This window comes from Chiloscyllium punctatum, chromosome 2 (genome assembly GCF_047496795.1).
Source record: "Chiloscyllium punctatum isolate Juve2018m chromosome 2, sChiPun1.3, whole genome shotgun sequence".
NCBI lineage: Eukaryota > Metazoa > Chordata > Chondrichthyes > Orectolobiformes > Hemiscylliidae > Chiloscyllium > Chiloscyllium punctatum.
This window is the reverse complement of record NC_092740.1, coordinates 56,458,645-56,485,167: the sequence shown is the minus strand read 5'-3', so window position 1 is coordinate 56,485,167 and position 26,523 is coordinate 56,458,645. Positions and strand designations below refer to the sequence as shown.

The window sequence follows — 26,523 nt, the reverse complement described above, 5'->3', positions numbered from 1 at the left end:
CAGTGGAGGAACAATGGTGGATATTTCTGTGTATAATGCAGAAGTTGCAGGATCAGTTCATTCCAAAAAGGAAGAAAGATCCTAGGAGGAGGCATGGGTGGCCGTAGCTGATGAGGGAAGTTAAGAAGCATATAAAGTTAAAAGAGAAAAAGTATAACATAGCAAAGATAAGTGGGAAAACGGAGGACTGGGAAGCTTTTAAAGAACAACAGAGGATTACTAAGAAGAAATATGCAGAGAAAAAATGAGGTACGAAGGTAAACTGGCCAATAATATAAAGGAGGATAGGAAAAGTTTTTTGAGGTATGTGAAAGGCAAAAAAATGGTTAAGACTAAAATTGGGCCCTCGAAGACAGAAACAGGGGAATATATTACGGGGAACAAAGAAATGGCAGAAGAATTGAATTGGTACTTCAGATCTGTGTTCACTGGGGTAGACACAAGCAATCTCCCTGAGGTAACAGTGGCTGAAGAACCTGAACTGAAGGGAATTTATATTTGCCAGGAATTGGTGTTGGAGAGATCGTTAGGTCTGAAGGTTGATAAGTCCCCGGGGCCTGATGGTCTACATCCCAGGGTACTGAAGGAGGTGGCTCGAAAAATCGTGGATGCGTTGGTGATTATTTTCCAGAGTTCGATAGACTCGAGATAAGTTCCTGTGGATTGGAGGGTGGCTAATGTTGTACCACTTTTTAAGAAAGGTGGGAGAGAGAAAGCAGGAAATTATAGACCAGTTAGTCTGACCTCAGTGGTGGGAAAGATGCTGGAATCAATTATAAAGGATGAAATTACGACATCTGGATAGTTGTAACAGGATAGGTCAGAGTCAGCATGGATTTATGAAGGGGAAATCATGCTTGACTAATCTTCTGGAATTTTTTGAGGATGTAACTCTGAAGATGGATGAGGGAGATCCAGTAGATGTAGTGTACCTGGACTTTCAGAAAACTTTTGATAAAGTCCCACACAGGAGGTTAGTGAGCAAAATTAGGGCACATGGTATTGGGGGCAAAGTACTAACTTGGATTGAAAGTTGGTTGGCTGACAGGAAACAAAGAGTAGTGATAAACGGCTTCATTTTGGAATGGCAGGCAGTGACCAGTGGGGTATCGCAAGGATCAGTACTGGGGCCGCAGCTTTTTACAATATATGTTAATGATGTAGAAGATGGTATTAGTAATAACATTAGCAAAATTTGCTGATGATACTAAGTTGGGTGGCAGGGTGAAATGTGATGAGGATGTTAGGAAATTACAGGGTGACCTGGACAGGTTAGGTGAGTGGTCAGATGCATGACAGATGCAGTTTAATGTGGATAAATGTATGGTTATCCACTTTGGTGGCAAGAACAGGAAGGCAGATTACTACCTAAATGGAATCAATTTAGGTAAAGGGGCAGTACAGAGAGATCTGGGTGTTCTTGTACACCAGTCAATGAAGGTAAGCATGCAGGTACAGCAGGTAGTGAAGGTGGCTAATAGCATGCTGGCCTTCATAACAAGAGGGATTGAGTATAGAAGCAAAGACGTTCTTCTGCAGCTGTACAGCTGTGGCCCTGGTGAGACCACACCTGGAGTACTGTGTGCAGTTCTGGTCTCCAAATTTGAGGAAAGGCATTCTGGCTATTGAGGGAGTGCAGCGTAGGTTCACGAGGTCAATTCCTGGAATGGTGGGATTACCTTACACTGAAAGACTGGAGCGACTGGGCTTGTATATCCTTGAGTTTAGAAGACTGAGAGGGGATATGATTGAGACATATAAGATTATTAAAGGATTGGACACTCTGGAGGCAGGAAACATGTTTCCGCTGATGGGTGAGTGCCGAACCAGAGGACACCGCTTAAAAATACAGGGTAGACCATTTAGGACAGAGATGAGGATAAACTTCTTCACCCAGAGAGTGGTGGCTGTGTGGAATGCTCTGCCCCAGAGGGCAGTGGAGGCCCAGTCTCTGGATTCATTTAAGAAAGAGTTGGATAGAGCTCTCAAGGATTATGGAATCAAGGGTTATGGAGATAAGACATGAACAGGATACTGATTAAGGATGGGGTAAAAACAATGACTGCAGATGCTGGAAAGCAAATACTGGATTAGTGGCGCCGACATTTCCGCTACCTCCAAAAAGACCCCACCACCAGGGATATATTTCCCTCCCCACCCCTTTCCGCCTTCCGCAAAGACCGTTCCCTCCGCGACTACCTGGTCAGGTTCACACCCCCCTACGACCCACCCTCCCATTCTGGCACTTTCCCATGCCACCGCAGGAACTGTAAAACCTGCGCCCACACCTCCTCCCTCACCTCTATCCAAGGCCCTAAAGGAGCCTTCCACATCCATCAAAGTTATACCTGCACATCCACTAATATCATTTATTGTATCCGTTGCTCCCGATGTGGTCTCCTCTACATTGGGGAGACTGGGCGCCTCCTTGCAGAGCGCTTTAGGGAACATCTCTGAGACACCCGCACCAATCAACCAAACCGCCCCGTGGCCCAACATTTCAACTCCCCCTCTCACTCTGCCGAGGACATGGAGGTCCTGGGCCTCCTTCACCGCCGCTCCCTCACCACCAGATGCCTGGAGGAAGAACGTCTCATCTTCCGCCTCGGAACACTTCAACCCCAGGGCATCAATGTGGACTTCAACAGCTTCCTCATTTCCCCTTCCCCCACCTCATCCTAGTTTCAAACTTCCAGCTCAGCACTGTCTCCTTGACTTGTCCGGACTTGTCCGACCTGCCTATCTTCTTTTCCACCTATCCACTCCACCCTCTCCTCCTTGACCTATCACCTTCATCTCCTCCCCCACTCACCCATTGTACTCTATGCTACTCTCTCCCCAACCCCACCCTCCTCTAGCTTATCTCTCCATGCTTCAGGCTCACTGCCTTTATTCCTGATGAAGGGCTTTTGCCCGAAACATCAATTTCGCTGCTCGTTGGATGCTACCTGAACTGCTGTGCTCTTCCAGCACCACTAATCCAGTACTGATTAAGGATGATCAGCCATGATCATATTGAATGGTGGTGCAGGCTCGAAGGGCAGAATGGCCTACTCCTGCACCTATTGTCTATTGTCTATTGTCTATTAACAACAGAATTCTTGAGTGTTCTCAAATAGTAAATCAAATGCCACACAAGCCTGGATTTTCTCTTCAGTTTGACTGCCAACAGACATAGGAAAAGGGACATTAAAACACTTGAAGAGTTTGATTGGAAGTTCACGCATTTGGATCAGGGGTGTGCATGTTGCAGAAAATGCATGTCTACCATTTTTTAGAGGGACAGACATGGACAACTGACATTTCTTTATGATTGCATAGGCATGAAAATCTTTGAAGAATGTTTCAGAGGCCTAATGCAGCAAGCTGTGCCCTGAACAGATAGGCACGGAGAACCTGCAGCTTTTTTCCTCAATTCGTCCCTTGCATCTTCCTCAGGAAAAAACAGAGAAATAAAGGCATTTCCCAAGCAATACCTCGTATAGTATGATGGCTGTGGGAGTACCACAAAATGTTACAAATCAGTAACTTCTACATGATTTTCCATGACTTCAGTGGCACAGGAAGAAGCAGAGAAGCTTCAGCAATGGTCTGATGATATGGCGTCATTGCTCTTGGTCTTTTTAATTTTCAGCACGTAATTTGCTCTCAAAATCTTGAAGTCCAGGCAACATGGCCAGGAAAATTAAAACAAAATCTGAGAATACTTTGAAGGGTGCATTCACCTATATGTATCTATCTACAGACCAGCAGACTCTATCATCTGCAGGTCAGGCCATTTTAGACTAAGCATTGTGTATTAAGAAAGGAATATCTGGCAATCCAGCTGTGTGAGGCCCCTTGGGGAAGAGTAACTATGATGACAGAATTCATAGTTAAAATGCAGACTTACAATTGGTTCTGAGACTAGGATCCTAAATCTAAATTGAAGGAACTACACTAGTATGAAGTGTGAACTGACAATGATAAATTGAGGAACCTTACTTAAAGAGATGACAGCGGATAGGTAGTGGAAAACATTTAAAGAGTATGCAGAGGAACTGTAACAACTCTTCCTTCCCCAACGGCATAAAAAGAAAACGGGAAAGATAGCCTGACCATGGCCGAAAAGGGAATTTCGGGATGAAATTAGGGCACTGGCATTTACAACTCTCTTTGCCAGAGAAGAGGAGACTGGGTCTTTGGTCATACTTGATGCCATGTTAAAGAAACTTTTGATTGACAAGGGAGTCCAGGGTTACCTGGGACACACCAGAAACTGCTAATGAGGACACAATCAGATAAAGCATAACATATCTGAAAGGCAACAATTAAGTTGCCTTAAGCCGCCTAGGGGGTCTGAATGGTCTACTGTTGCTCCAAGATATTATGATCTAAATGCACATCAGGCAGAATTTAGTGCCATTTCCCAAGGTCCCCGTCACCAAGGAAATGGTTTTGGAACAAGGGGACACTGTATGATCAGGTACAAGGGTATGGGATGGGGAACCTGCTAACTGAGGTTCTTTATACCTACCTAAGGACTTTTTCCTGCCCTCTGGTTTCAGCTAGCACTGAATGGCAGGAATCAACATGAAGGGAGTCCACCCAGAAAGTCCCACAGCAAAATAGAGAATGTCCCACACTCACCACACTCTGTGCCCAATTGAGTGACATGGTATCAGAAGGGAGGCCTAGTGAAAGTCACTGAGAAAAATTAATCTGTTTAACCTCATTTCTTTAGAACAATACAAATAAAATACAAGCACTATTTGAAAAACAAAAATAAACTTTGAACTCCTTGCTTGCAAACATCAATATTTTGATAATTCAAGAACGGTTGCCACATTCAGTTAGAACCCTCCTGTTTTCACTTAAAGCTGATGCATTATTGCCTCCAAAGTATGCCATGAAATGATCGCATTAAAAATATTTCAGTTAAATACGATAAGATTAATAGCAACTGAATAAACGCAGTCTCAAGGGAACTGAGCTGTGAATAATGTTTTACTAAAGACAGTTCAATATCATTGATAGAGATAATCTAAAATCTATGATTGGTGTGCAAAATTGCATTGACAATTTATATCTCTGTTGCATAAACTGTATTGACATACCTGCACAAAGAAACGTGCTCCATTTTGAAGGAATGCGTCATTTCTTATTGGAAGTTTGATGCGTATCTGTGATTGTCCTGGCATGAAGATAATGCTGTTTTTGCTAGAAACATTAAGGATATCATCCTTTGCTTTAGAAAGATCCATAACACCAGCAGGGATGTACAATACTGTGTAGTTTAACTTCACAATCCCGAAAGTTCCATTGTGTCTGGCAAAACTCAATGACAGAAACCGCCCAGTAGGACTACTCTCTACCTTCTGTTCATCCATAGAATGGAATTTAATTAAGCCATAGACATCATCACTGTCCTGAATATAGAAAATAATCTAAACAAGAGAAAAACAAGAAGTATGAACAGCCTTATTTTTATCTTTGGTCTACTCTAGTAATTTAAAGATGCAATTGATTAGTTGTAATATTATCAAAGCTGCAAACTACAACTTTCATTCAGAAATTTCAGTAATTATCTCACCAAGTTTATAAGAAATGCAAAACCTACATGTATATATCATTTTAAATACTGCATTTTATTTGGAATATTCATAAGTTGTTTCAAGAAAAGGTTTGAATCTATACAACTGTAAAATTGAACACAGATTTGCAGAACTTAAAGAAATATCCCAATATTGAAATGCGTCTTCGTTATGGGAAAGTTTTCTTGAAGAGTAATATACCCAATGATGATACTAAAAATAAATAAATAACTGGCTCTTGAGCCTTCTGCCCCTGGGAGAAAAAGCTCGAAATTGGATTTTTCCAAGAAAATACAAATCACAAGACTTAAAAATTTGATACAACATGTCATCCAGTTCATATTTTCAGGTTTGAATTTTACAATCAGACATAATCCATAAAGAAATTAATTCAGATTGTCACTCCAATGAAAAACTGTACTGTCAGATGTGTCATCCCTCAAATAAGGCATTAAACCATGACTCAATCTGACTCCTCAGGAGACTCTGAAAGATCCGATAAGACAATGTGAAGTGAAACAGACAAATTCGACTGTTGTCCTGGCCAATATTTATTCCTCAGCCAACCTAATCAAAACAGATTATTTAATCACGTAGCTCTTTGGAACAGTGGCTAAATTTCTATCGTACACCAGAGTAGTGAAGAGCCTTCGGATAAACTGACATTGTGAAAGTTGCTTTATAAATGCAAATTCTTGTTCCCATATCTATTTTAACTTACAGCATCTACCAGTCATCAAAATATTGTGTAAAGTAACTTTATAAAATTTTAGGAGTGTAGTGAAGAAAACTACATATCTGAACAGTAGTTTTAAGAAACATACTTGCGTGGGTTCATCTAATTCTGCTCCTCCCTTTACAGTATTGTTCAACAGTTGGAAAAGGTAAGCCTCTGCTTCCTCAGGCAAATTATCATTAATGATGGTGAGGGTCACTGTGGCCAGCATCTGTCCTTCCAGAAGGCTTAGTGTTCCTGAAATTGGCATGAGGTCTGCGGTGATGGCAGAAAAATCACTACTGTTCCTCGAAATCAGCCAGTTCACCGAAACATTACCATGAGTCCCACCATTTCTTACAATGGTAATTCCATCAAATCTGCAAACAGAATATCCAGATATAGATTGTTACATGAATAGATGAACACTGTGGCAATAATTAGATTTGTATCTGTCTCTCTCTGTAAAGTTTCTGAAATAACTGCACAGAGGCCAGTATCCTGTCACCAAGTCACCCTTTATTTACTTATGCACAGTACACAGGCTGTGGCCATGCAGGTCAGAGTCAGTCCCCAAACTGAGGAGAATCTAATCTGCTGCTTATATTGGTCAGCCAGGGCTTTCTTGATTAATAACCCTAATCAAATACCACGGAGTCAACAGGGTGCACCGGTTCTAATGACTACAGTTTCTTAAACAGTTATTTGTATGTAATTTAGTAGTTTAGATCTAGATCCAATATAACATTAGCCATGTACAGTTTTAATTACTTCTGTCAAAAAATAATTTATCTCATGCATATAATAAAAGAATGATGTGACCACATATTAACTTCAAAATCTAGACAGATTTCAAAACTTCACTATTTCTGCACACAACTCAATGTCTCTGAATCCCATGTTAATTCTCAACCACTCTCCAATCTTTCTAACTCTGACAAGCTTCCATTCTGATTGATATCATTGTTGATATTTGTCACAGATCTTCTCTGCTTTTCCATTACAATCGCCATTGTTACAATTGCCTCATTTACTAGCCTCTATGTTCCCTACCTCCTTGGCTATGTTTTAATTCTTATAATTCCCATGGTCTCAAAGTGACTACTTCAATCCTATCTTGATTCCTGGCTCTACTCATCCTTGCCTATCCATCAAACTCCTCATCGTTTACTATCCCAGTCAGTCATCCTTAAGAGAAAAGCTGCCTCTTCTACCACCATTAAGCCATCTTTTGCTGTGCTTAACATAGATATTGTAAACAGTTCTAATTTATGATATTCTCTTGCACTACATTGCCAAAAACAGGTTAATTCTTTGTCTTTCAGCTCCAGCACATTTCAATTCCCCAGTTCCACTACCGGTAGTTTATCCTTCTGTCAGCTAGACCCTGCCTTCTACAATTTCCTCCTTCATCATCATTACTTTGACATCTCCTTCCACAACTTCAAAAGACACACCAAGATCCTTTTCTGGACTGGCCTTTATACACCCTTGTGTTCTATTTACATTTCTATTGAACTCATACTCTCATTGCATTTCATAGAACAAAGATAATTCCAAATTCTAAGTAGCTTACTTATGAGAACAAGATAGTAACAGAAGAAAATTCCAGAAAAACTGATAAATATTTCAGTCTTCCGTAGGATCCAATTATGTAAATGTATAATGTGACACCAGGTACTGACATCAGATACTAAAATATATTAAATCATTTCAAAAATTTGTGTAAGGAATCTCAATAGCTTTGTATTTATAATTTAGAAAACTGCATCACTACAAGTAAGATTTAAGTCACTGATCACAGTTATGCTAAATATGCTGATATTACTAAACATGCAAAGCATGCAAAATTGCTGAAGCAAGCCAAAAATCATCAATAAACATCATAATACAAACTGTAAAGCAGAAATATATTAAGCCTTACCTTGTAGTCATGTCTTCATTGAAAACAACTTTTTGCCCTGGAAAATTACTGCTAATGGACAGAACTCCATGAGGTGTATCATTTGGCTCAATAATAATCTGAACTGTATTAGGAGTAAGCAGTACCGCATCACCCTTTATAGTATCTTCAAGTAATACAACCTGAAATGACTCTGCAATTTCAGGAATAGTATCATTGATAATCTGAAATTTCAGAAGAACTTCATAAACATAAGGTGGAAAAATAATAGTTCTGTTTGGTTGGAGATCAATAAAATCAGATTGTAGCAATGCACTGGCTGAACTGTTGCCAGTTACTGTCTCATAATTAATAGAAACCAGAGCATCATCAGAACCAATTATTTTTCCTTCTTGATCCTTCCCACGAATGACTGGTATGGTGATCACATCGGCTGTTTCTGATACAGTGTACATGGCTTGTGCTAATTGCACTGGACTGTCATTTTTGTTGATTTTAAGTTGAATGCTGCTTTGTGTATCATTGATTTCAGCTCCACCTTCAACATTTAACAGTTGCACAGTGAAAATCTCATCATTTTCAGGAATCTGGAAAAAGAGAAGAAATGTCTTAATCAAAGAGACCTTGGAGTGCAGTTCCATAGCTCCCTGAAAGTGGAGTCGCAGGTAGGTAGGATAGTGAAGAAGGCATTTGGAATGTTTTCCTTTATTAGTCAGAGTACTTAGTACAGGAGTTGGGAAGTCATGGTTGCGGCTGTATAGAACATTGGTTGGGCCACGTTTGGAATATTGCGTGCAATTCTGGTCTCCTTCCAATTGGAAGGATGTTATGAAACTTGAAAGGGCTCAGAAATGATTTGCAAGGATGTTGCCAGGGTTGGAGGATTTGAGCTATAGGGAGAGGTTGAACAGGCTGGGGCTGTTTTCCCTGGAGCGTAGGAGGCTGAGGGGTGACCTTATGGAGGTTTTTAAAATCATGAGAGGCATGGATAGGATAAATCGACAAAGTTTCTTCCCTGGAGTGGGGGAGTCCAGAACTAGAGGACTTATGTTTAAGATGAGAGGGGCAAGATATAAAAGAGACCTAAGGGGCAACTCTGTGTGTATGTGTATGGAATGAACTGCCAGAGGAGGTGGCGGAGGCGAGTACAATTGCAACATTTAAAAGGCATCCAGTTGGGTATATGAATAGGAAGGGTTTGGAGGGATTTGCTGGCAGGTGGGACTAGATTGGGTTGGGATAACTGGTCGGCATGGACGAGTTGGACTGAAGGGTCTGTTTCCATGCTGTACATCTCTCTGACTCTATGACTCTATAGAAGACTGATTTAAATGCAGATATATCAGGTTGAGATGGGCAGCAATGGTATCCACTAGAAGATCAGCATTTGAGAAGCCCTCATGTGCCCGATCTCATTTAAATCTTCTACAAATACCAAACACTGAAGAAAAAACAGAACCCTGGCATACCTGCACCATCCACTTCATACACCTCCCCTTTCTCTCTCTGTCTTACTCCATTTAACTTTAAGACAACAACTCATGGATCTTTGCACTCTAAAACTTAGAACCAGCACTAATCCTCTGCCAGCAAACATTTTGCATTGAAATGAAGGTGGAAAGGGCTCCAATGTTAGTCCATCAAGTTTAATTAAATTGCTCTCTCAGAAGAAGATTCTGATCCTACTGATTGTCAAGATGCATTCTTCAGAGATGCCTTTACAAGCACATTTCTGTTATTGTGATTAAGGTAATTATTACCCTGTCACTATGGAATAGAATATGTTTAATGGTCTTGTCTGAGATGGCTAATCTTTTCGCATTGGTAATGGCTGGGGGTGGGAGGCAAAAAGCAAATTTCAGAAAAATTATGGTTGCCACAACGGTAAACATAAACTTCAGCAAAAAAAAATCAAAAGCAATAAATTGATAGTAATTAACAAGTAATTAATAGAGATGAACATTAAGAAATGCCAAGCAACAAAACTTAATAATAAAACCAATTTTTTGGCTGTTCTGGGTTAGTAGCAGAGCTATATGTTAACAAGAATCAGCTGCAATTCATGATCACCAGAGAAACAGGTAGTGACCGGGGCAGAGTTAGTTTTAACTAACACTCACCTTGGATTGTCTCTGGCGGGCACACTCTGAGATGGCCTCAGTGAAATTCAAATCAAAGTAGACATTGGAAATAATTCATCTTTCTGACTGCTTTTCCTCTCTTCCTCTCTTTTTCCCTCTCCCACACATTTCTCCCATTCCCTCTTTGTCTCTCTCCTCCCTCCCCACCACACACTTCATACACATCCCCTTTCTCTCTCTGTCTAACTCTGCCCCATTTAGCTTCAAGACAATAACTCATGGATCTTTGCACTCTGAAACTTAGAACCAGCACTAATGCTAGCAGGCATTTTGTATTGAAATGAAGATGGTCAAGCTTTGCTTTCAGAGAAACTTAAAAGCGATTTGTTAAAACATGATTTCATTTCCTTAAAAATTGAAATGCAAGAAAAATTATGGGAGCAGCTTGACTATAATTCTCTTCCTCATTCCCCAACATCTCTACTACCCCCATCCCACTCCTGCTCTCCCATCATTCCCAACCCCTCCAACAATCCCCACTACAACTCCACTCCCCCTCCTCACACCCTCCAACCACACACACACATACACACACACCTATCCTCTCTCACTACATGGTAGAATGTGTTTAATGCATTCTTGGGGACCTCATTCTTCATAATATGTGGCTGAAAAGTGTTTCACTCAGTAGAGAACATCTACAGTTTGCATTCTTCAGAACTACTTTTTCTCACCTGGTCATCAACAATGAAAAGGTTATAAACTAGTGCTGCTTTCCCAGGAGGAAGAATAATATTGCCTCTAGCTGGATTGATGTCTTCATCTGCAGAATTTGAGCCAGTCATAACCTGATTGTCAAAGATTGTTATTAGTTTTTAAACAAGTCATGACATATTTCCTAGAAATTGCATCACAACTGACAACAGCAAACAGAGTGGGTTGCACATTTAAAAATTAAATTACACAACCATCCTGTAATAGGCTCATCAATACATTCTGCATTTAAAATGAGGATTTATATTCATGTATTTACCATTTTGTGCAAGACCTAAATTTTTCGTTAAATCTAATTGATAACAACACAAGTTGTTTGCCATGAAAGAAAAACACAATATAAATTGATAAGCACATTATGGTTTGCAATTGGTTATTAATAATGAGCTTCCCTCAGTTTAGAGTCATAATGTCCTACAGCATGGAAACAGACCCTTTGGTCCAACCCGTCCATGCCGAACAGATATCCCAACCCAACCTAGTCCCACCTGCCAGCACACGGCCCATATCCCTCCAAACCCTTCCTATCCATATACCCATCTAAATGCCTTTTAAATGTTGCAATTGTACCAGTCTCCACCACTTCCTCTGGCAGCTCATTGCATACACGTACCACCCTCTGCGTGAAAATAGTTGCCCCCTAGGTCTCTTTTATAACTTTCCCCTCTCACCTTAAACCTATGTCCTCTAGACTCCCCCACCCTATGGAAGAGACTTTGTCTATTTATCCTATCCATGTCTCTCATGATTCTGTAAACCTCTATAAGGTCACCCTCAGTCTCCAGTAGCCCTAGCCTATTCAATCTCTCCCATTAGCTAAAGTCCTCCAACCCTGGCAACATCTTTGCAAATCCTTTCTGAACCCTTTCTGCTCAAACATTTGAATTCTCATTCTCAACCTTGCCCTGAAGAGGAGAGCTTTGAGGTGGGTGGGATTGAGTGGAAGTATTACTTCATCAAAAAGTGCAAAAGGGAAACCTTTTTTTCCTGCTATGATTCAGGGCTAGACTGATTAGTTTATAGGTTAGTTAAACTGCCAACAAATAAGTTTCCAATTTAAAAAGAAAATACTGAAATAAATGAAGGTCAAAAGATCTCAAGTTAACTACATGTAAGGAAAGTCATTCAGGCCATTTTAATGCATTTAACTAACATATTAACTACCCTCAAATCCTTCCATTGATTGAGTCTTATAAGACTGCAGATGTTTGTACTCACCACTCAGACAGGCCAATTCCTTTATTGTGTATTTTATTTGGAGAGTTCCCCAATACATTCCTTTAATTTTATTAACAAGTTTGAAATGGTCCCTTTAATCATGTGCTGTCAATTTAAATTAGTTTAATAGACCTTAGTTTTTCTATGTCAATTGCAATTTTTTTTCTCTATAAAATAAATTCAGATTTCATACTGAAATTAAAAGCCTATATTTTCAAACCTTTTCCTCATTGCTAATAGCACTGACACTAAAGCTTGGATTTTCATGCCTCTGATTATAGAAGGATAGATCTCTATCTTTTAGGGATTTCTTCCTAACCCCCTCCTCCAGCATTCCCAATTTCCACTGGTGTGGAATAAGAATGCGGTTGGTAAACCTGCACAATACATTCCAGATCTGCCCAACTATTACATAGAGGAAGATTACAAATTTTTTTGTAAGCAGTTCAACATGCTATTGTTACTATTCAGTTGACTGGTACAATATTGGGTGAATGGCCATAGAGGTACCACGGGATTACAATGACCTAGGATTTTGCATTCACTGGAGAATGCAAGTTTAACTTCGCTTATATTTGGAGACCTCTGACAGTGCAGCACTCCTCTACAGGCCATGAGTAATCAGATTACATAGGACCATGGGAGGGATTTGAACCCGAGACCCTTTGTTCTCCGAGACGAACACGGTGCTTGGTGAGCCACAGGCAGAAATGATTTGAGGGGCTTTTCCTGATGAAGGGCTTCTTCCTGAAATGTTTATTTTCCTGCTCCTCAGATGCTGCCTGTCCTGCTGTGCTTTTCCAGTACCACTCTAATCTTGACTCTAATCTCCATCATCTATAGTCCTCACTTTTGCCTATTTTACATAAAAAGCCTGGCAGTTCTCCAAAATATCCTGGTCAATATTCTTTCTCCAGCCCACACTTTTTTTCCATATTAGTTGCTACATTTCAATACATATTTTGAAAATAACTGATTAGCTCAGAGAATTTGAGGGCATAATCTCAGAAGGGGCCACACTGTTCTTTTGTTCATACATGGGATGAAAGTATAGTTGGCTAGGTCAGCATTTCCTGCCAACCGCTAACTGCCAATCGGACAGTTAAGAGCCAACCACATTGTTGTGGATCTGGAGTCACATATTGGCCAGTCCAGCTAAGATGGCGGTTTCCTTCTCTAAAGGACATCAGTGAACCAGATGGGTTTTTCCAACAATCGACAATGGACTCATGGTCATCATTAGACCCTTAATTCCAGATCTTTATTGAATTCAAATCCCAACACCTACTGCAGCAGGATTTGAACCCATGTCCCCAGAACATTGCCTGAGTCTCTGAATTAACTGTGATAATACCACTACACAGTTGCCTCACTTTAAAAGAGAGATATGGAAAAATTTATTTACTCAGAGGTTAGTAAATCTGTGAATGTCTTTCCTACAGAGGGCTGTAGAGGATCAGTCAAATGCAGGTTTTTAATCAGTAAGGGGTATGTGGAAAGGGCAAGAAAGTGGAGTAGAGGAATATCAGACCAGCCACAATCTCATTAGTATACATTTGAAAATGTTAACAGCACAATATTAATGCAAGCTTTTATCTAACAGGAGATTTTGCACTGTTATAATGCTAAGAAGAAAAAAAATCACAAATAATGACACAATGGAAAAGAAATTGGGTGTTGTTCTACCAGAATATTCAAAAATTCAAAGGAGATTTTCATTGGAATTAATGCCATTACAAATTGTATCCATTGGGTCCAGAAACTGAAATCATGATACTAATGGTTACTTAAGCCAGATGGCACTCTGTTAACAAATGACCTGTGCTACATTAATTAACTAGTGGCAGTAATCCAAACTAGCTTCTGTTATTACGCCAAGGTGAGACTAAAAAATAATTGATATCACTTACCTCAAAGTACACAGTTACAGTCCCATAGGTTCCTTTCTTTCTGAGTAGACTAAGCGGCACAATTTGATTTCTACCCCTTGCCTCATTCACTACGATTATGGAAGACTGAGATAGAGACAGCAAATGGAAAACAGAGTAGACGTTATTTCTACAATGTAACCTCCAGCCAGAACAGCATGGACAGAACCATAATCCTGACAACACTAAACCCTCAGGCAAATAAATCTAATTTGTGAAGTGTTTTCAGAAGAATATTGTATTCCACGGGAAATGAGTTTGGCAAAGAACCTCTCAAGCTTTAACTTTTGTAATACCACTTATCCGAAGAGGCAAGATTTAACACGGATGGGCTAGTGACAACAATCTGTGATGTCTGTTAACACTTACTTTAAATAAAGTTCTCATTAAGTTAAAATGTAGCAGTACAATGGAAGTGAAATATCTTTCAACTTCTTTCCAAGAAGATCACCAGAATGATTATATTTAACAATGATTAGAGTTAGAAGATTCTGTCTGCATTCCTAAAACAAATTCTCACTGTGTAACACATCCATTTCCTTCAAGTTCATTTGCCCAAGTAATGACCACTGTTAAAATAAGGATTAATAAGGGCACAGTTTCAGAATAACGAGGCAGCATTTTAAGACTGAGGTGAGGAGGATCTTCTTCTTTCAGAGAGTTCTGAGTTATTGGAACTCTTTGCCACAGAGAGCTGTGGGGGCAGGATCCTTGTGTATATTTAAGGCTGATGGAGATAGATTCTTGTACAGTTGTGGAATCGAGGGTTAGAGAAAGGGCAGGAAATGAACATGAGAAGTTGTCAGATCAGCTATGACCCTATTGATTAGCACAGCAGGCTCAAGGGGCCAAATGGTCCAGTCTTGTTCCTATTCCTATCTCTTATGGTTTCATGGTCTGTGGTGACAGCTTCCCCCTCTTCTTTGCTATCTTCCTCCAATTCCAGGTACACACACATTATCAGGCACTTGTTCTCTGTCTTTCAGAATTATAAAATGAACACTGAGCTTAGTAGTTGTTTTCCACAATAAAATTTTGACAACAACTAAACTCCCAGCCTGGTGCAACCTAAACTTTCTTAGAACTTCCCTGTGCTATATCCTTTAATCTGACATAATCTCAAGGCACTAAACATATTAAGCAACAAATTAAGTTTCTACCTCTGTGCAGTGAAATAAGACCTGCACCTTAGTTAAAATTTCCAGAAATATTTTCATGGTCCTTTGCCCACCAATTATAATGTAAACATGATTCCCATCTCAAAGCTTAAATACCCCAAAACTCTTCGCATCCATTTCCCCAGGTCGTCCAAACCCCTCCTGAATTGTATGCTTTGGAACAGTATTAGTTGCCTCAGCCACTGCTTCAGATCCAATATCCCTCCCAATATCCCCCCGGTGCCAAGAAACATCACATCCCATCAAGTTCTACCCAAATCCTCAAGAAACCATTTCCAGTGTTTTAAATCTTAGCTTCTCCTTTTTATGATTTGATATCTCGCAACCCTAATTTAATATTTACACAACATTGTACGACACAATGGTCCATCATTCACAGCAGTTCACTCCAATGCATTTCTCTTCCAGATGTACCGCAAACTCACTCACATTCAGATTTTTTTCTTACAAAAATAATGAGGTACTGATGACCTCCTGCTCAACAGCAAGTCACCTCCAGCAGATTATGTCCAAAACAGTTTGAGTTTTTACTTCTGGAGAATACACAAGAACAGGGGGTTAAAAAATAAGTTTAAATCCTACTGGACATTGCTAGTGGGACTAAACCACTTGAAAGGAAACAAGGAATGAAACTAGACAGACCGGCATAAAGGAAGATGGTTGTGGTTCGTGGAGTTCCACAGTTTTGTGTCCTAGGTCCAACTATCTTTAGCTGCTTTATAAATGTCTGTCCCTCCACCATAAGATCAGAAATGTGGATGTTTGCTAACAAGTGCACAATGTTCAGCATTATTCACAACTTCTCAGATATCACATCAGTCCATGGCCCAACATCTAGGTTTGGGCTGATATGTGCCAGGCAATGATCCTCTCCAACAAGAGGAAACCTAACAATCAGTCCTCGACATTCAGTGGAATCACTGTCACTGCATCCACAACTGAGTGCACCACTGATCAGAAACTGAACAGGGCTAGTCTTTTCAGTACTGTGGTTACAACAGCATAGTAAAGACTAAATATCTTTCAACCAATAACATACTTCCTAACTCCCCAAAGCCTGTCCTACCATCTGCAAGGCACAAGTCAGGAATAGGCACTGGAATACTCTCCACTTGCCTGGGAATAAGTTACCTTCAACAACATTCAAGAGGCTTGACACCAACCAAGCCAAACCAGCCTGCTTGATTGGCACCACATCCATAAGCATCCATTCCCTCCACCACTGACACTCAGTAACAGCAGTGTACACCAGCTACAAAATACACTGCAGAAATTCACCAAGGCTCTTTATAACACCTTCCAAACCCATTACACGACAATCGAGAAAACTGTCTCATCGACAGAAACAGCAAGTGAAGATAAGGGGTTCTTTATTAGGTTGACGACCTGTAACCAATGAGATTCCATAGGTATCAGTGCTGGGACCACAACTGTTCACAACACTTGGTTATAATATGGAAGAAGCGAGTGAAAGTACTGCAGCCAAATTTATAGATGACACAAAAATGGATAGAAAGGCAGGTTGTAATAGGGATTACAATGGTTTATAAAGAGAAATTGTTAAGTTAATTAAGTGGGCAGAAATGTGGCAAATGGAGTACAATGTGAGAAATTTGAAATTGTTCATTTTGGATGATAGAACAAAAGAGCAAAGTATTCTTCAAATGGAGAAAAACTGCAAAAAGCTGCAACACAAAGGGACTTGGGGATTGTTGTGCACAGGAAGGCTAATGGAATGTTGGCATTATTTCAAAGGGTTGGAGTATAAGAGTTGGGAAATCTTACTGAGCTGTATGACATCCTGGTGAGACCACATCTCGAGTACTAAGAGAAGTTTTGGTCCTCTTATTTAAGAAAATAGTTCATTTCATTGGAAGCAGTTCAGAGAAGATTCACTAGGATAATCCCCAGTATGGAAGGATTGTCTTCCAAGCAAAAAGCGATTCTACTCACAGCAATTTAGAAGAATGAGAGGTGATCTCATTGAAACATGTTGGAATATAAAGAGGCTTCACAGGGTAAATGCTTGCAGGCTGTTTTCCTTCATGGGGGAGTCTAGAACTACATATGTAGTCTCAGAATTAATAAGTACCAGTTTAAGACTGAATTAAGGATTAATTTCTTCACTCAGAGGGTTGAATGTCACTAGAAATTTTTGCTATGAAGAGCTATGAGAGCCCTTGTGTGTGTTTAAAGCTGAGACAGATTATTGATCAGTAGGGGAATCAGGATTATAGAAAAGGGCAGGAAGATAAACATAAGGAATATTGGAGCAGTCTTGATCCTATTAAATGGCAGAGCAGGCTCAAGGTGCCAATGCCTATTCCTGTTCCAGTTTTCATAGTTTTATAGAAGGATAAGGGCAGCAGAATCATGGAAACAACATGATTCACCTCCAAGCTGCTCACCATTCTGACTTGGAAATATATTGCCATTCCTTAAGTGTCGCTGGGTGAAAATCCTGGAATTCACTCTGTAAGGGCATTGTGGATTATCTACACAAAATGGACTGAAGCAAGCTCTTCGCCATCTTCTCAAGAGCGATTAGGATTGGGCAATAATTGCTGGCCCAGAAAAACGACATCCAAATCGCATGAGTGAATAAAAAAAATCCACTCATCTTATGTCATTCAGAGATTTATTTGTATATTTTCAGTTTTAAAAATGTCTTTTTTTTCCAATCCACCTCTTTTTTCTGGTCTGTGGTGTATCCACGTTGCTTTCATGCAGTAATCAATAAGCTCAGTCTTTCTGCTAATTTAAAAAGCATGGCTATACTGGTTCTTTCTAAAACAAGTTTATTGTGTCTGGGAGAAAGGTATCCACTACGGAAAGGATTAGCTTTCAAATTAAATTTGTTGTAACCAACCAGTGAGGTGGGTAAATGAAGAAGGGGAACCAATTCATCTCTCCTCACCCGGGAGCTTAATAGCTTGGCATTTCCAGTCTGGAACCAGAACAAATTGTGAGAGCTCACCCAGGCGCTAATCGTAACACCATTCATTAACGTTTATTGAAAAAGTTGGCGTGACAACAAAGCAGCTATTCTGAATTTTAGTACAATTCACCTGAAAAAAAAGTTTACATTTTAGAGTATCTTTGATGCTGCAACAAACTCTGTAGACCATATATGTAACTTCTATGATATTGTATCACAAGTTTCTGAAAGGACAATAAAAGTACACAGCCTAGAAAAATGCTGTGGCACTAAAATAAATTATTTAACACTCATTCACATGCTTTTGTCTTTTTTTTGGAACCCGAATTTTACTTTGCTGTCCTTGACCTTGCATCTAGGATTGTTCACACATCAGCAAGGCGCTGATGATTTTCAACTTCAGACTTCGTTCCACTGCCTTCAGAATTTTAACTGTTTCCAATTGGGCTGGAATATGTGCTGTAATACAGTTTGAAAGCAATAAGACTGATCTAATAAGACCATGTTGCAAGAAGGCAGGCCCCCGTTGCTGCAAATATATTTTGGGAATTTGGGTCCATTTTCTCTATAATTTTCCATTATAGAAGTAGGAACAGGAGCAGGCCCTTTGGCCCCTCAAGCATGCTCTGCTATTCAAGAGGATCACAGCAGATCTGAAATTCTTCACACCTACATTCCCACCCTTTCCCTGTACGGTTCCTAATTTGCTGTGATATAAACATTACATTTACATTGAACAATCAAACTCATGGAAAAAGGTGCTTACCATATTGAAAGATATAATTCCAAAAGCATTGTCATTTGACAGAATAGTTACTGTGGCAATATTGGGAATTCCAAGCATCACATCTGTAGAAGTACCCTACAGTTAACAAAAAAATCCAGTTACAAAGTAAAATATATTGTCACAGGTCTAAGTTACTTGCTTTGAACATAATTCTTGTGGTATAATTAACTTGAGTTGAGTTAAGATACAGTTTTTATGTTTGTAATAAAAATGAAAGTATACTTGTCTTCAAAAAGTATAATTAATGGCTAAACATAAAATAATTTATACAACCCCATGACAGTGACGACAAACAGCATGAGTCTAAATTATATTCCACACTACCATTCCAATTTATGTAATGTCCAGTGTAAAATTAATATTCAAACAGAAAATATATTTGAAGAAGCAGTTTTGATACAAAGTCAGATCCCATACTTTCTATATGCTGCTGTAATTAGCAGACTGCTCAGTCTTGTTCAAAAATGAAAATTGGTCATGAATTGTAACTTTTATAGAAAGCAAATTCTTTCAGCACCTCAGATTAATTAAGGCTCCATGTTAATAAAGAGGTCTTTCAAATCTCATTTATCATGGTTTGACAACCTGATAATGACACCATAGCAATAAGAAACTTGGTATAAAGTATGCAGCTCTATTTGAAAATAAAGTTTCTTTTCAGTCTTTTGCCTTTATACATTATCCTTTGACTTAAAATGTTAAAAAGCTGAGTTCTATAGCCAGAGCTAGGTCAAAGGTCGCTCCAATTTAATTCATGCTGTGAATTGAATGGTTGTGGGAAGATAGATGCACCGTATGTGTCTTTCTTTTAACTAGATGTATCAATGTAACATACAGGGATTGCATTAAATAAAGCTCGTCTGTGAAACATTGTTCTAAAGTTCTTCATGATCATCATACTTTACAATTGAACCAAATGAAACAAAACAGAAACCTTTCGGTGCAGTACTGAGAACTAACAAGATTTTATATTCAAAATCCATTCTCATGAGTGAGATCTTATTTGCTACTGCACAGTGCTATGTTAAGTAATTAGATTAAGGAGAAAAACTGTTGAAAAAGTATTTATTTGAAATCTACAAATTAATTAATAAATACCTTCAAGTTGAAATCTGCAGTAAATGACAGGTACTGGACAGTAGAATTAAAACAGTTGTCCAAAACAATTTACTTGATAGCTTTTTGGAAAAATAATTTGGTATACATTTTGACAAGAATCAAAGTTTGAGATACTAAATTTCAATATGCTGATTAAAAGTTCATGCATATAAAAATACAGTTAAATTAAATTTGAAGCAAGCTTAAACAACAGAAATTTTGAAAATTAAATACTGCATGAACAGAAAGAAAGCTTTGCTTAATGTTTGATAGCAAAACAAAGTTTCAGCGCATTTTAAATAAGTTGACCACAACATCATTCCGACAAAGCATCAAAGTGTATGTAAATATCAAACCTCTGGATGGAATGGTGTAATTCTTGGCTTTAATACATAGAATAAAAGCGACATAGATATAAAGTTAAATGTTTAATTTTATTCTTTCCTTCAAATTACTACTGTGGAAGTAAATCCATTTAAAATGTGCAATGCTGAAGGTCTGAAATTTGTATTTATTACTGTTAAATACTCAATTTTTTTCTGAAGCTTCAAAAAATACGATAAATATTTTGTCTCCACACAGTTTCAGACTTATGATCCAGGTTATACTGCACCTCCCCTTTCCCAGTCTATCATTCAGACAACAATTTGATGTCTTGTTTTTTGTCAAAATGGATACCCTCAAATTTATCTGCATTATACTTCATCTGCCATGTATTTGCCCGTTCATTCAACTTGTTCATTCAACTCACTGAAACATCTCTACATCCTCCTGACAGCTGACCTTTCCATCCAAAGAAATGGCAGCACAGTGGTTAGCAGTATTGCCTTACCGCACCAAGGACTCAGGCTAGATTCCAGCCTTGGTGACTGTATAGAGTTTGCACATTGTGAATAGATTTCATTGCTATTTTGTTTGTTTTCTCCACCAGCAGGAAAACACTCATATGGCCAATTGAATATTTACAAGTAAAGCATGTTAAGGGCAATGCTGACATCAAAGAAAAATGTGAGGGGTGGGGGTTGGCTATAGAGAGAAGGAAGAGGCTAAATCAAAATGGAGTCACATGGGGAAATAAAGCACAGTATCCCTTGTAGCACCCACCTCTTCCTACAGGCATCAAGAGTGCTCCTTCTCCAATAACTCTCAGGCATGACCATCCTACTTTACTTTTTTCCCCTCAGGTGATGAGTTCCAGCCAGGCAGGCCATGGCCTGTTACCAGGTGGACTCCTGTTCCACAGGGAGATGAATTAGTGATCCCCCATGAACCTTTTAGGGGTTGTCACAGAGGGGATTTTGCAGTTGGTGGTGTTCTCCTGTATCTGCTGTCCTTGTACTTCTGGATGGAAGCAGTCATAGTCTTGCAAGATGCTAAAAATTTTCATTGAATTGGCAGTGCATCTTGCAGATAGCACATATTGCTGATACTGAGTCGATGGAGAAGGGAATGAATGCTTGTGGATGTAGTGCCAATCAAATGGGCTGCTTTGTCCTGGATGGTGTCACGCTTTGAATGTTGTTGGAGCTGCACTCATGCAAGACAGTGAGGAGTATTTTCTTCCCATTGTTCTTATTTCTTTTTCTTCCAAGTCATCTTCTTATTTCTTTTTCTCTCTAACACAAGTTTTCTTTTTCCTTTCTAACCAAACTAGTGCATTCTCGCAGTATATCACTTTCAGGCCTCGATCTTCTCAAATCTAAATCCTAGGTATTCACTTTAAGCATTTTAACTTATAAAATCCTGCTGTTGTTTCTAACTCCAACTTATGGACAAACACTCTCAGTATTGCCCTCATTGAAAATTTCAAATAAACCACAATTTATTTTCTACTTGCACAGAAGTCTGGCAATAAATCAAAGCCATTTTAAAATTCCAATCCAAGTAATAAACTTTAGAACACCTCCTGTGTTATTCATTTCTTTACAAAATTCATACGTCCCTCTAAATTCAACAGAATTCTATCCTGCCAACTGCCCCCGATTTTATGATCCCAGTTGATTGCCATGCAGGGCAAGTTTCCAAAGCCATAAATTTATTTCACAATTTGGTTACAATGATGGTTAATAACTGATATTCAGACAAGGATGCTAAAACCCTTTGAATAAAAATAGCACAAGAGAAAGAAAACTAGATATAAGAAACTTTAGAAAGGTCTAATCATAAAAAGCAAAACAAAAATCCTCTTCCCAGCAATATCCTTTACAGATAGACATTCAACTGCAATGAAATATTATTCATATGCTCACTTTAAAATTTCTTACTCAATGCATGAGGCTGTATTTGGTTGGGTTTTTGCAGATGTTTGACACATTCAGATGTAGTTCCCTTCATTACTGTCTCCAAACACCACCATACACCCAACCAAAAACCCACAGTCAAGCAACCCCTTCAATTTTGGCTACTTCACATCCGCTAAAACAGTTCAAGACTTCCTTTCAAAGACCTTTATTTTCTTCTGCTTCTTTCTGCATGTAGCCCCGGTCATTTATCTCTTGCATAAGTGGTAACAGTTTAACTTAGTAAACATCCCAGCAATTACATCACAAGATAGTTTGATAGTCATTTAATTTAAGTCACATGCTTTCCTGTCTTCAGCTTACTGTTCCAAATGAGTTCTGATTGTCCCTTCAAAAATAAACAGGGTCAGAACTCCACAGCACTGAAAACCAAATATTACGTTTTGAGATTATATTAGAATCAAGTTCCCGAAAGTAATAATTAGAAACTATTACACAGAATAAAAATAATACTGCAGAAGAAAGGCTTCACATCAGAGCTGGTAGGAGAAGTTGAAAAGTGCAAAAGACCAGGTTGGGAAGGATAGAAGGGGTAAAGAAACACTTGTCCTTCAAAATGAAAGTTGTTCCATTACAAGCAAGCCCCATTTGGAATGGTAGAAAGAGCAATGAAAGAAACAGTAATTTATGCCTAGACTCTGTTATCAGAAGATCCAAAAAGATTTAAAGCAAACAAAGAACAGTTAAAATATTTTAAACCATTATATAGAAGAGAGTGAAAAGTGTTTAAAGATTGTAGTAAGCCAAGAATTCCCTGATTTAAACTGTGATTTCAGCAGGAAAATAGATTAACTCCATAGCCACAAAAATTCAATTAAAAGATGATGTGAGGAGACATACATTGTGTTTTGTGCTGTGTAAGGCAAGAAAATATCATTTTTCCCCACAGAGAAGTGGAAATCTTCCCTCTTGACTGAAAGAGTGTAAACTTCAAGAACCATCATTTTGATCAGAAAAAATTCAGGAAAATTACCCATAAACAACAGACAGATGTAGTATGGCTACAAGAAAGAATTTGAAGCTTAAATATAAGAAAGCATGCATTGTCACATTGAGCTTAAAATTTTATTGGTGTCACTGCGTCATAATCCTGGAACTACCCTCCTAACAGCGTGGTGGGTATACGTACAGCAAATGGTCTGCAGTGGTTCACCACCTTCTTAAGGGCAAATAGGGATCGGAAATAATTGCTAGGCCAGCTAGCGATACCCACATCTTATTCATGATTTTTGTTAAGTTAGAAGAAAATACAACAGCATCACAATAATAGAGTTCAAAAAACTTGCAAGCAAAGAAAATGCTGCAATATTACCATTGCACACAATTTAAAAGTTTGAAAAGACTTTAAGCCAACAGAATTAAAATAATTTGTTTTAAACCCAGTGGAATCCATCTAGCAACATGGAGAATTGCCAAGTTATGTCTTGCACACAGAAAGCAGGACAAATCTAATCAAGCTAATTACTGTCCCAACAATCCACTGTCAATGATGTGGAGGTGTCAGTGTTGGATTGGGATGGAGAATGTTAAAAATCACACACCACCAGGTTATAGTGCAACAGGTTTATTTATAAGTACAAGCTTTCGGAGCACTGCTCCTTCATCAGGTAGCTACTTTCAAATAAACCTGTTGGACTATAACCACATGTGTAATTTTTAACAATGATCAGTAAGGTGTTAGATGGGCTATCGAACAGCAGCTGTTTAGCAAGAACCTGCTAACTGACACTCAGTTCAAATTCTGTCAGGGTCACTCAGCTCCTGACCTCATTACAGCTGTAGTTCAAACGTGGGCAAAAGAGCTGAGTCCAGAGGCAGGTCAGACTGACTACTCTTGATATCAAGGCAGCTTTTGACTGAGTAAAGGAGCCTGAGTAAAATTTAAGTAAATGGGAATCGAGGGAAATCTCCACTGCCTGAAGTCATACCTGACATGAAGGAAACACTGATGTGCAGAATTGGCACTCATTTACTCTTGATAAACTTGACTTGTTTGCACTGGCAATAGACAGAGCTTAAACATATGAAGGATATTTTATGAAGTATTTACTGAGCATGAAATCATTCTGGTTTACTTGCTATGAATTTGATAGGAAAATGGAGATACCTGCAGCCTTAGATAAAATATAAAAGTTTCATCTGCTTCTGGAAAACCGTCATCCTTGACTGCAACATATACTGTTTTGTTCGTTTCTGTAGTCAGTAATCGGGCTGCAGCAGATGTGGCCTCAAAATCGCCAGAATCCTCCCCTTGAAGCTAAAAAAAATTGTAATGAATGAGTGAACTTGGAGCATTTACAACTCACATTTACAAAATTGATCAGATGACTTCAACAAACACAGGACTGTTGACCCAATGTTAAAGATAATGTGTTTCCAATAAGTGCATAGCTCAGCAATGGATATAATTTACCCAACATAATATTAATCAATGTTATTAAATATAAAAGGCAGAATTGTAAATTATTTGTTTGTTTATGAGATGGGGGCATCACTGGCAAGACCCAGTATTTGTTGTCCATTCCTAACTGCCCTTGAATGGAATGGCTTGCTTGGGCCATTTTAGAGAACAGTCAGCTACAATACTATGGGTCTAGAGTCATATGACAATCAGACAATTAAGGATAACAAATTTCTTTCCATGAAGGACATTAGTGAACTAGATGATTTTTTACAATAATTTCATGGTTACCATTACTGGACTAGCTTCCAATTCCAGACTTTATTAAACAAGTTTAAATTTTAAATGATGGCAACTAAACTTGTACCTCTAGAACATTAGCTGCAGTGACTTTACTGGGGAGGCAATGGCCTTGTGGTATTATTGTTGGACTGTTAAGCCAGAAACACAGGTAACATTTTGGGGACCTGGGTTCAAATCCCTCCCCACCAGATGGTGGAATCTGAATTCAATAAACACCTGGAATTAAAAAGTCTAATTATGACCATGAATCCACCATCAATTGTCAAAATAACCCGATCTAGTCCACTAATGGGAAGGAAACTGCCATCCTTAGCTGGTTTGGCCTACGTGTGACTCCAGACCCACAGCAATGTGTATGATTCTTAACTGCCCTCTGGACAATTAGAGATGGTCAACAAATGCTGGCCTAGCCAGCGACACCCTCATGTCATGAACAAAGTTTCAAAAAAACATCATTGATCCCATTAGTGAACATTACTTGTTATCATTTGCTTATTCATTTCATATTGGAAGAAATAATGTGGCCTTATAACAAAACAATGATATAATAGAAAGAAATATCAGTATTTGGCTCAGATGAATTTTTATTGGCAAAGTTTTGGTAAAATCTGGGATAAATTTTATCTCCAATTTTCACATTACGGGAAAAATGCTTGTGGCTGAACTAAAATAGTAGGTATAGTAATTAGTAACTTATTCACAACTTCACACCACCATATGGCCACTTCCAGAAAATTAAGTTGCATTTATTGCACCTTTAACACACAGAAACAACTTAAGGCAATTCTAGGAATTTGCGAAGAGACCACTGCGTTTCTCCCCCCCCCCCCCCCCCCCCGCCCCCCCACCCCCAAGGCTCAAGGCCAGAAGAACATTAAAATAGTCAAGTCTAGAGGTAACAAAGGTATGAATGTTGGTTGAGGCAATTGTATTTTTGTACTTAGCGATCGAAATGGGCAACTTTGTAGAAATGCAAGTAGATAGTCTTAGTGACGGACAGGATTTTCTCAAGATTGTAAGTAGCCCATGTAAGCCTCAGACAGTTTCCAAGGAACTCACAATTCACACCCCTGTACATTATAAACAATTAGCAGATACTTCTCCACATATTTAAGGAAACTATTTAACATTATGATACATGACACTCAAATTAATTGTTGAGTATTATTCACATAAAGGTACATCTTACCAAAGTTTAAATTATAGGTATAAAGAGTAGCCTTATACTTTTGCAGCAATTTTGTAGTAATTAGTTAATATAACTAACCATATACAATCAAAACTCTACTGAGCCACCAGAATAAAATTTCCATATTTCTGCAAATC

At 38.8% G+C, this 26,523-nt stretch overlaps 1 protein-coding gene across 2 annotated transcripts in view; it reads right to left on the bottom strand.

Moving 5' to 3' along the window:
* Positions 1-26,523, bottom strand: part of adgrv1 (adhesion G protein-coupled receptor V1) — a 563,049-nt gene that overhangs the window by 517,641 nt on the left and 18,885 nt on the right. For both annotated transcript variants that reach the window (XM_072582867.1, XM_072582868.1), the window contains exons 3-9: positions 24,601-24,750; positions 19,075-19,170; positions 14,175-14,279; positions 11,007-11,120; positions 8,213-8,778; positions 6,398-6,668; positions 5,097-5,426 (exon numbers count right to left, since the gene is read on the bottom strand). In XM_072582867.1, the coding sequence (XP_072438968.1) occupies positions 5,097-5,426; positions 6,398-6,668; positions 8,213-8,778; positions 11,007-11,120; positions 14,175-14,279; positions 19,075-19,170; positions 24,601-24,750 (1,632 nt within the window). The remainder of the gene's footprint in view (positions 1-5,096; positions 5,427-6,397; positions 6,669-8,212; positions 8,779-11,006; positions 11,121-14,174; positions 14,280-19,074; positions 19,171-24,600; positions 24,751-26,523) is intronic.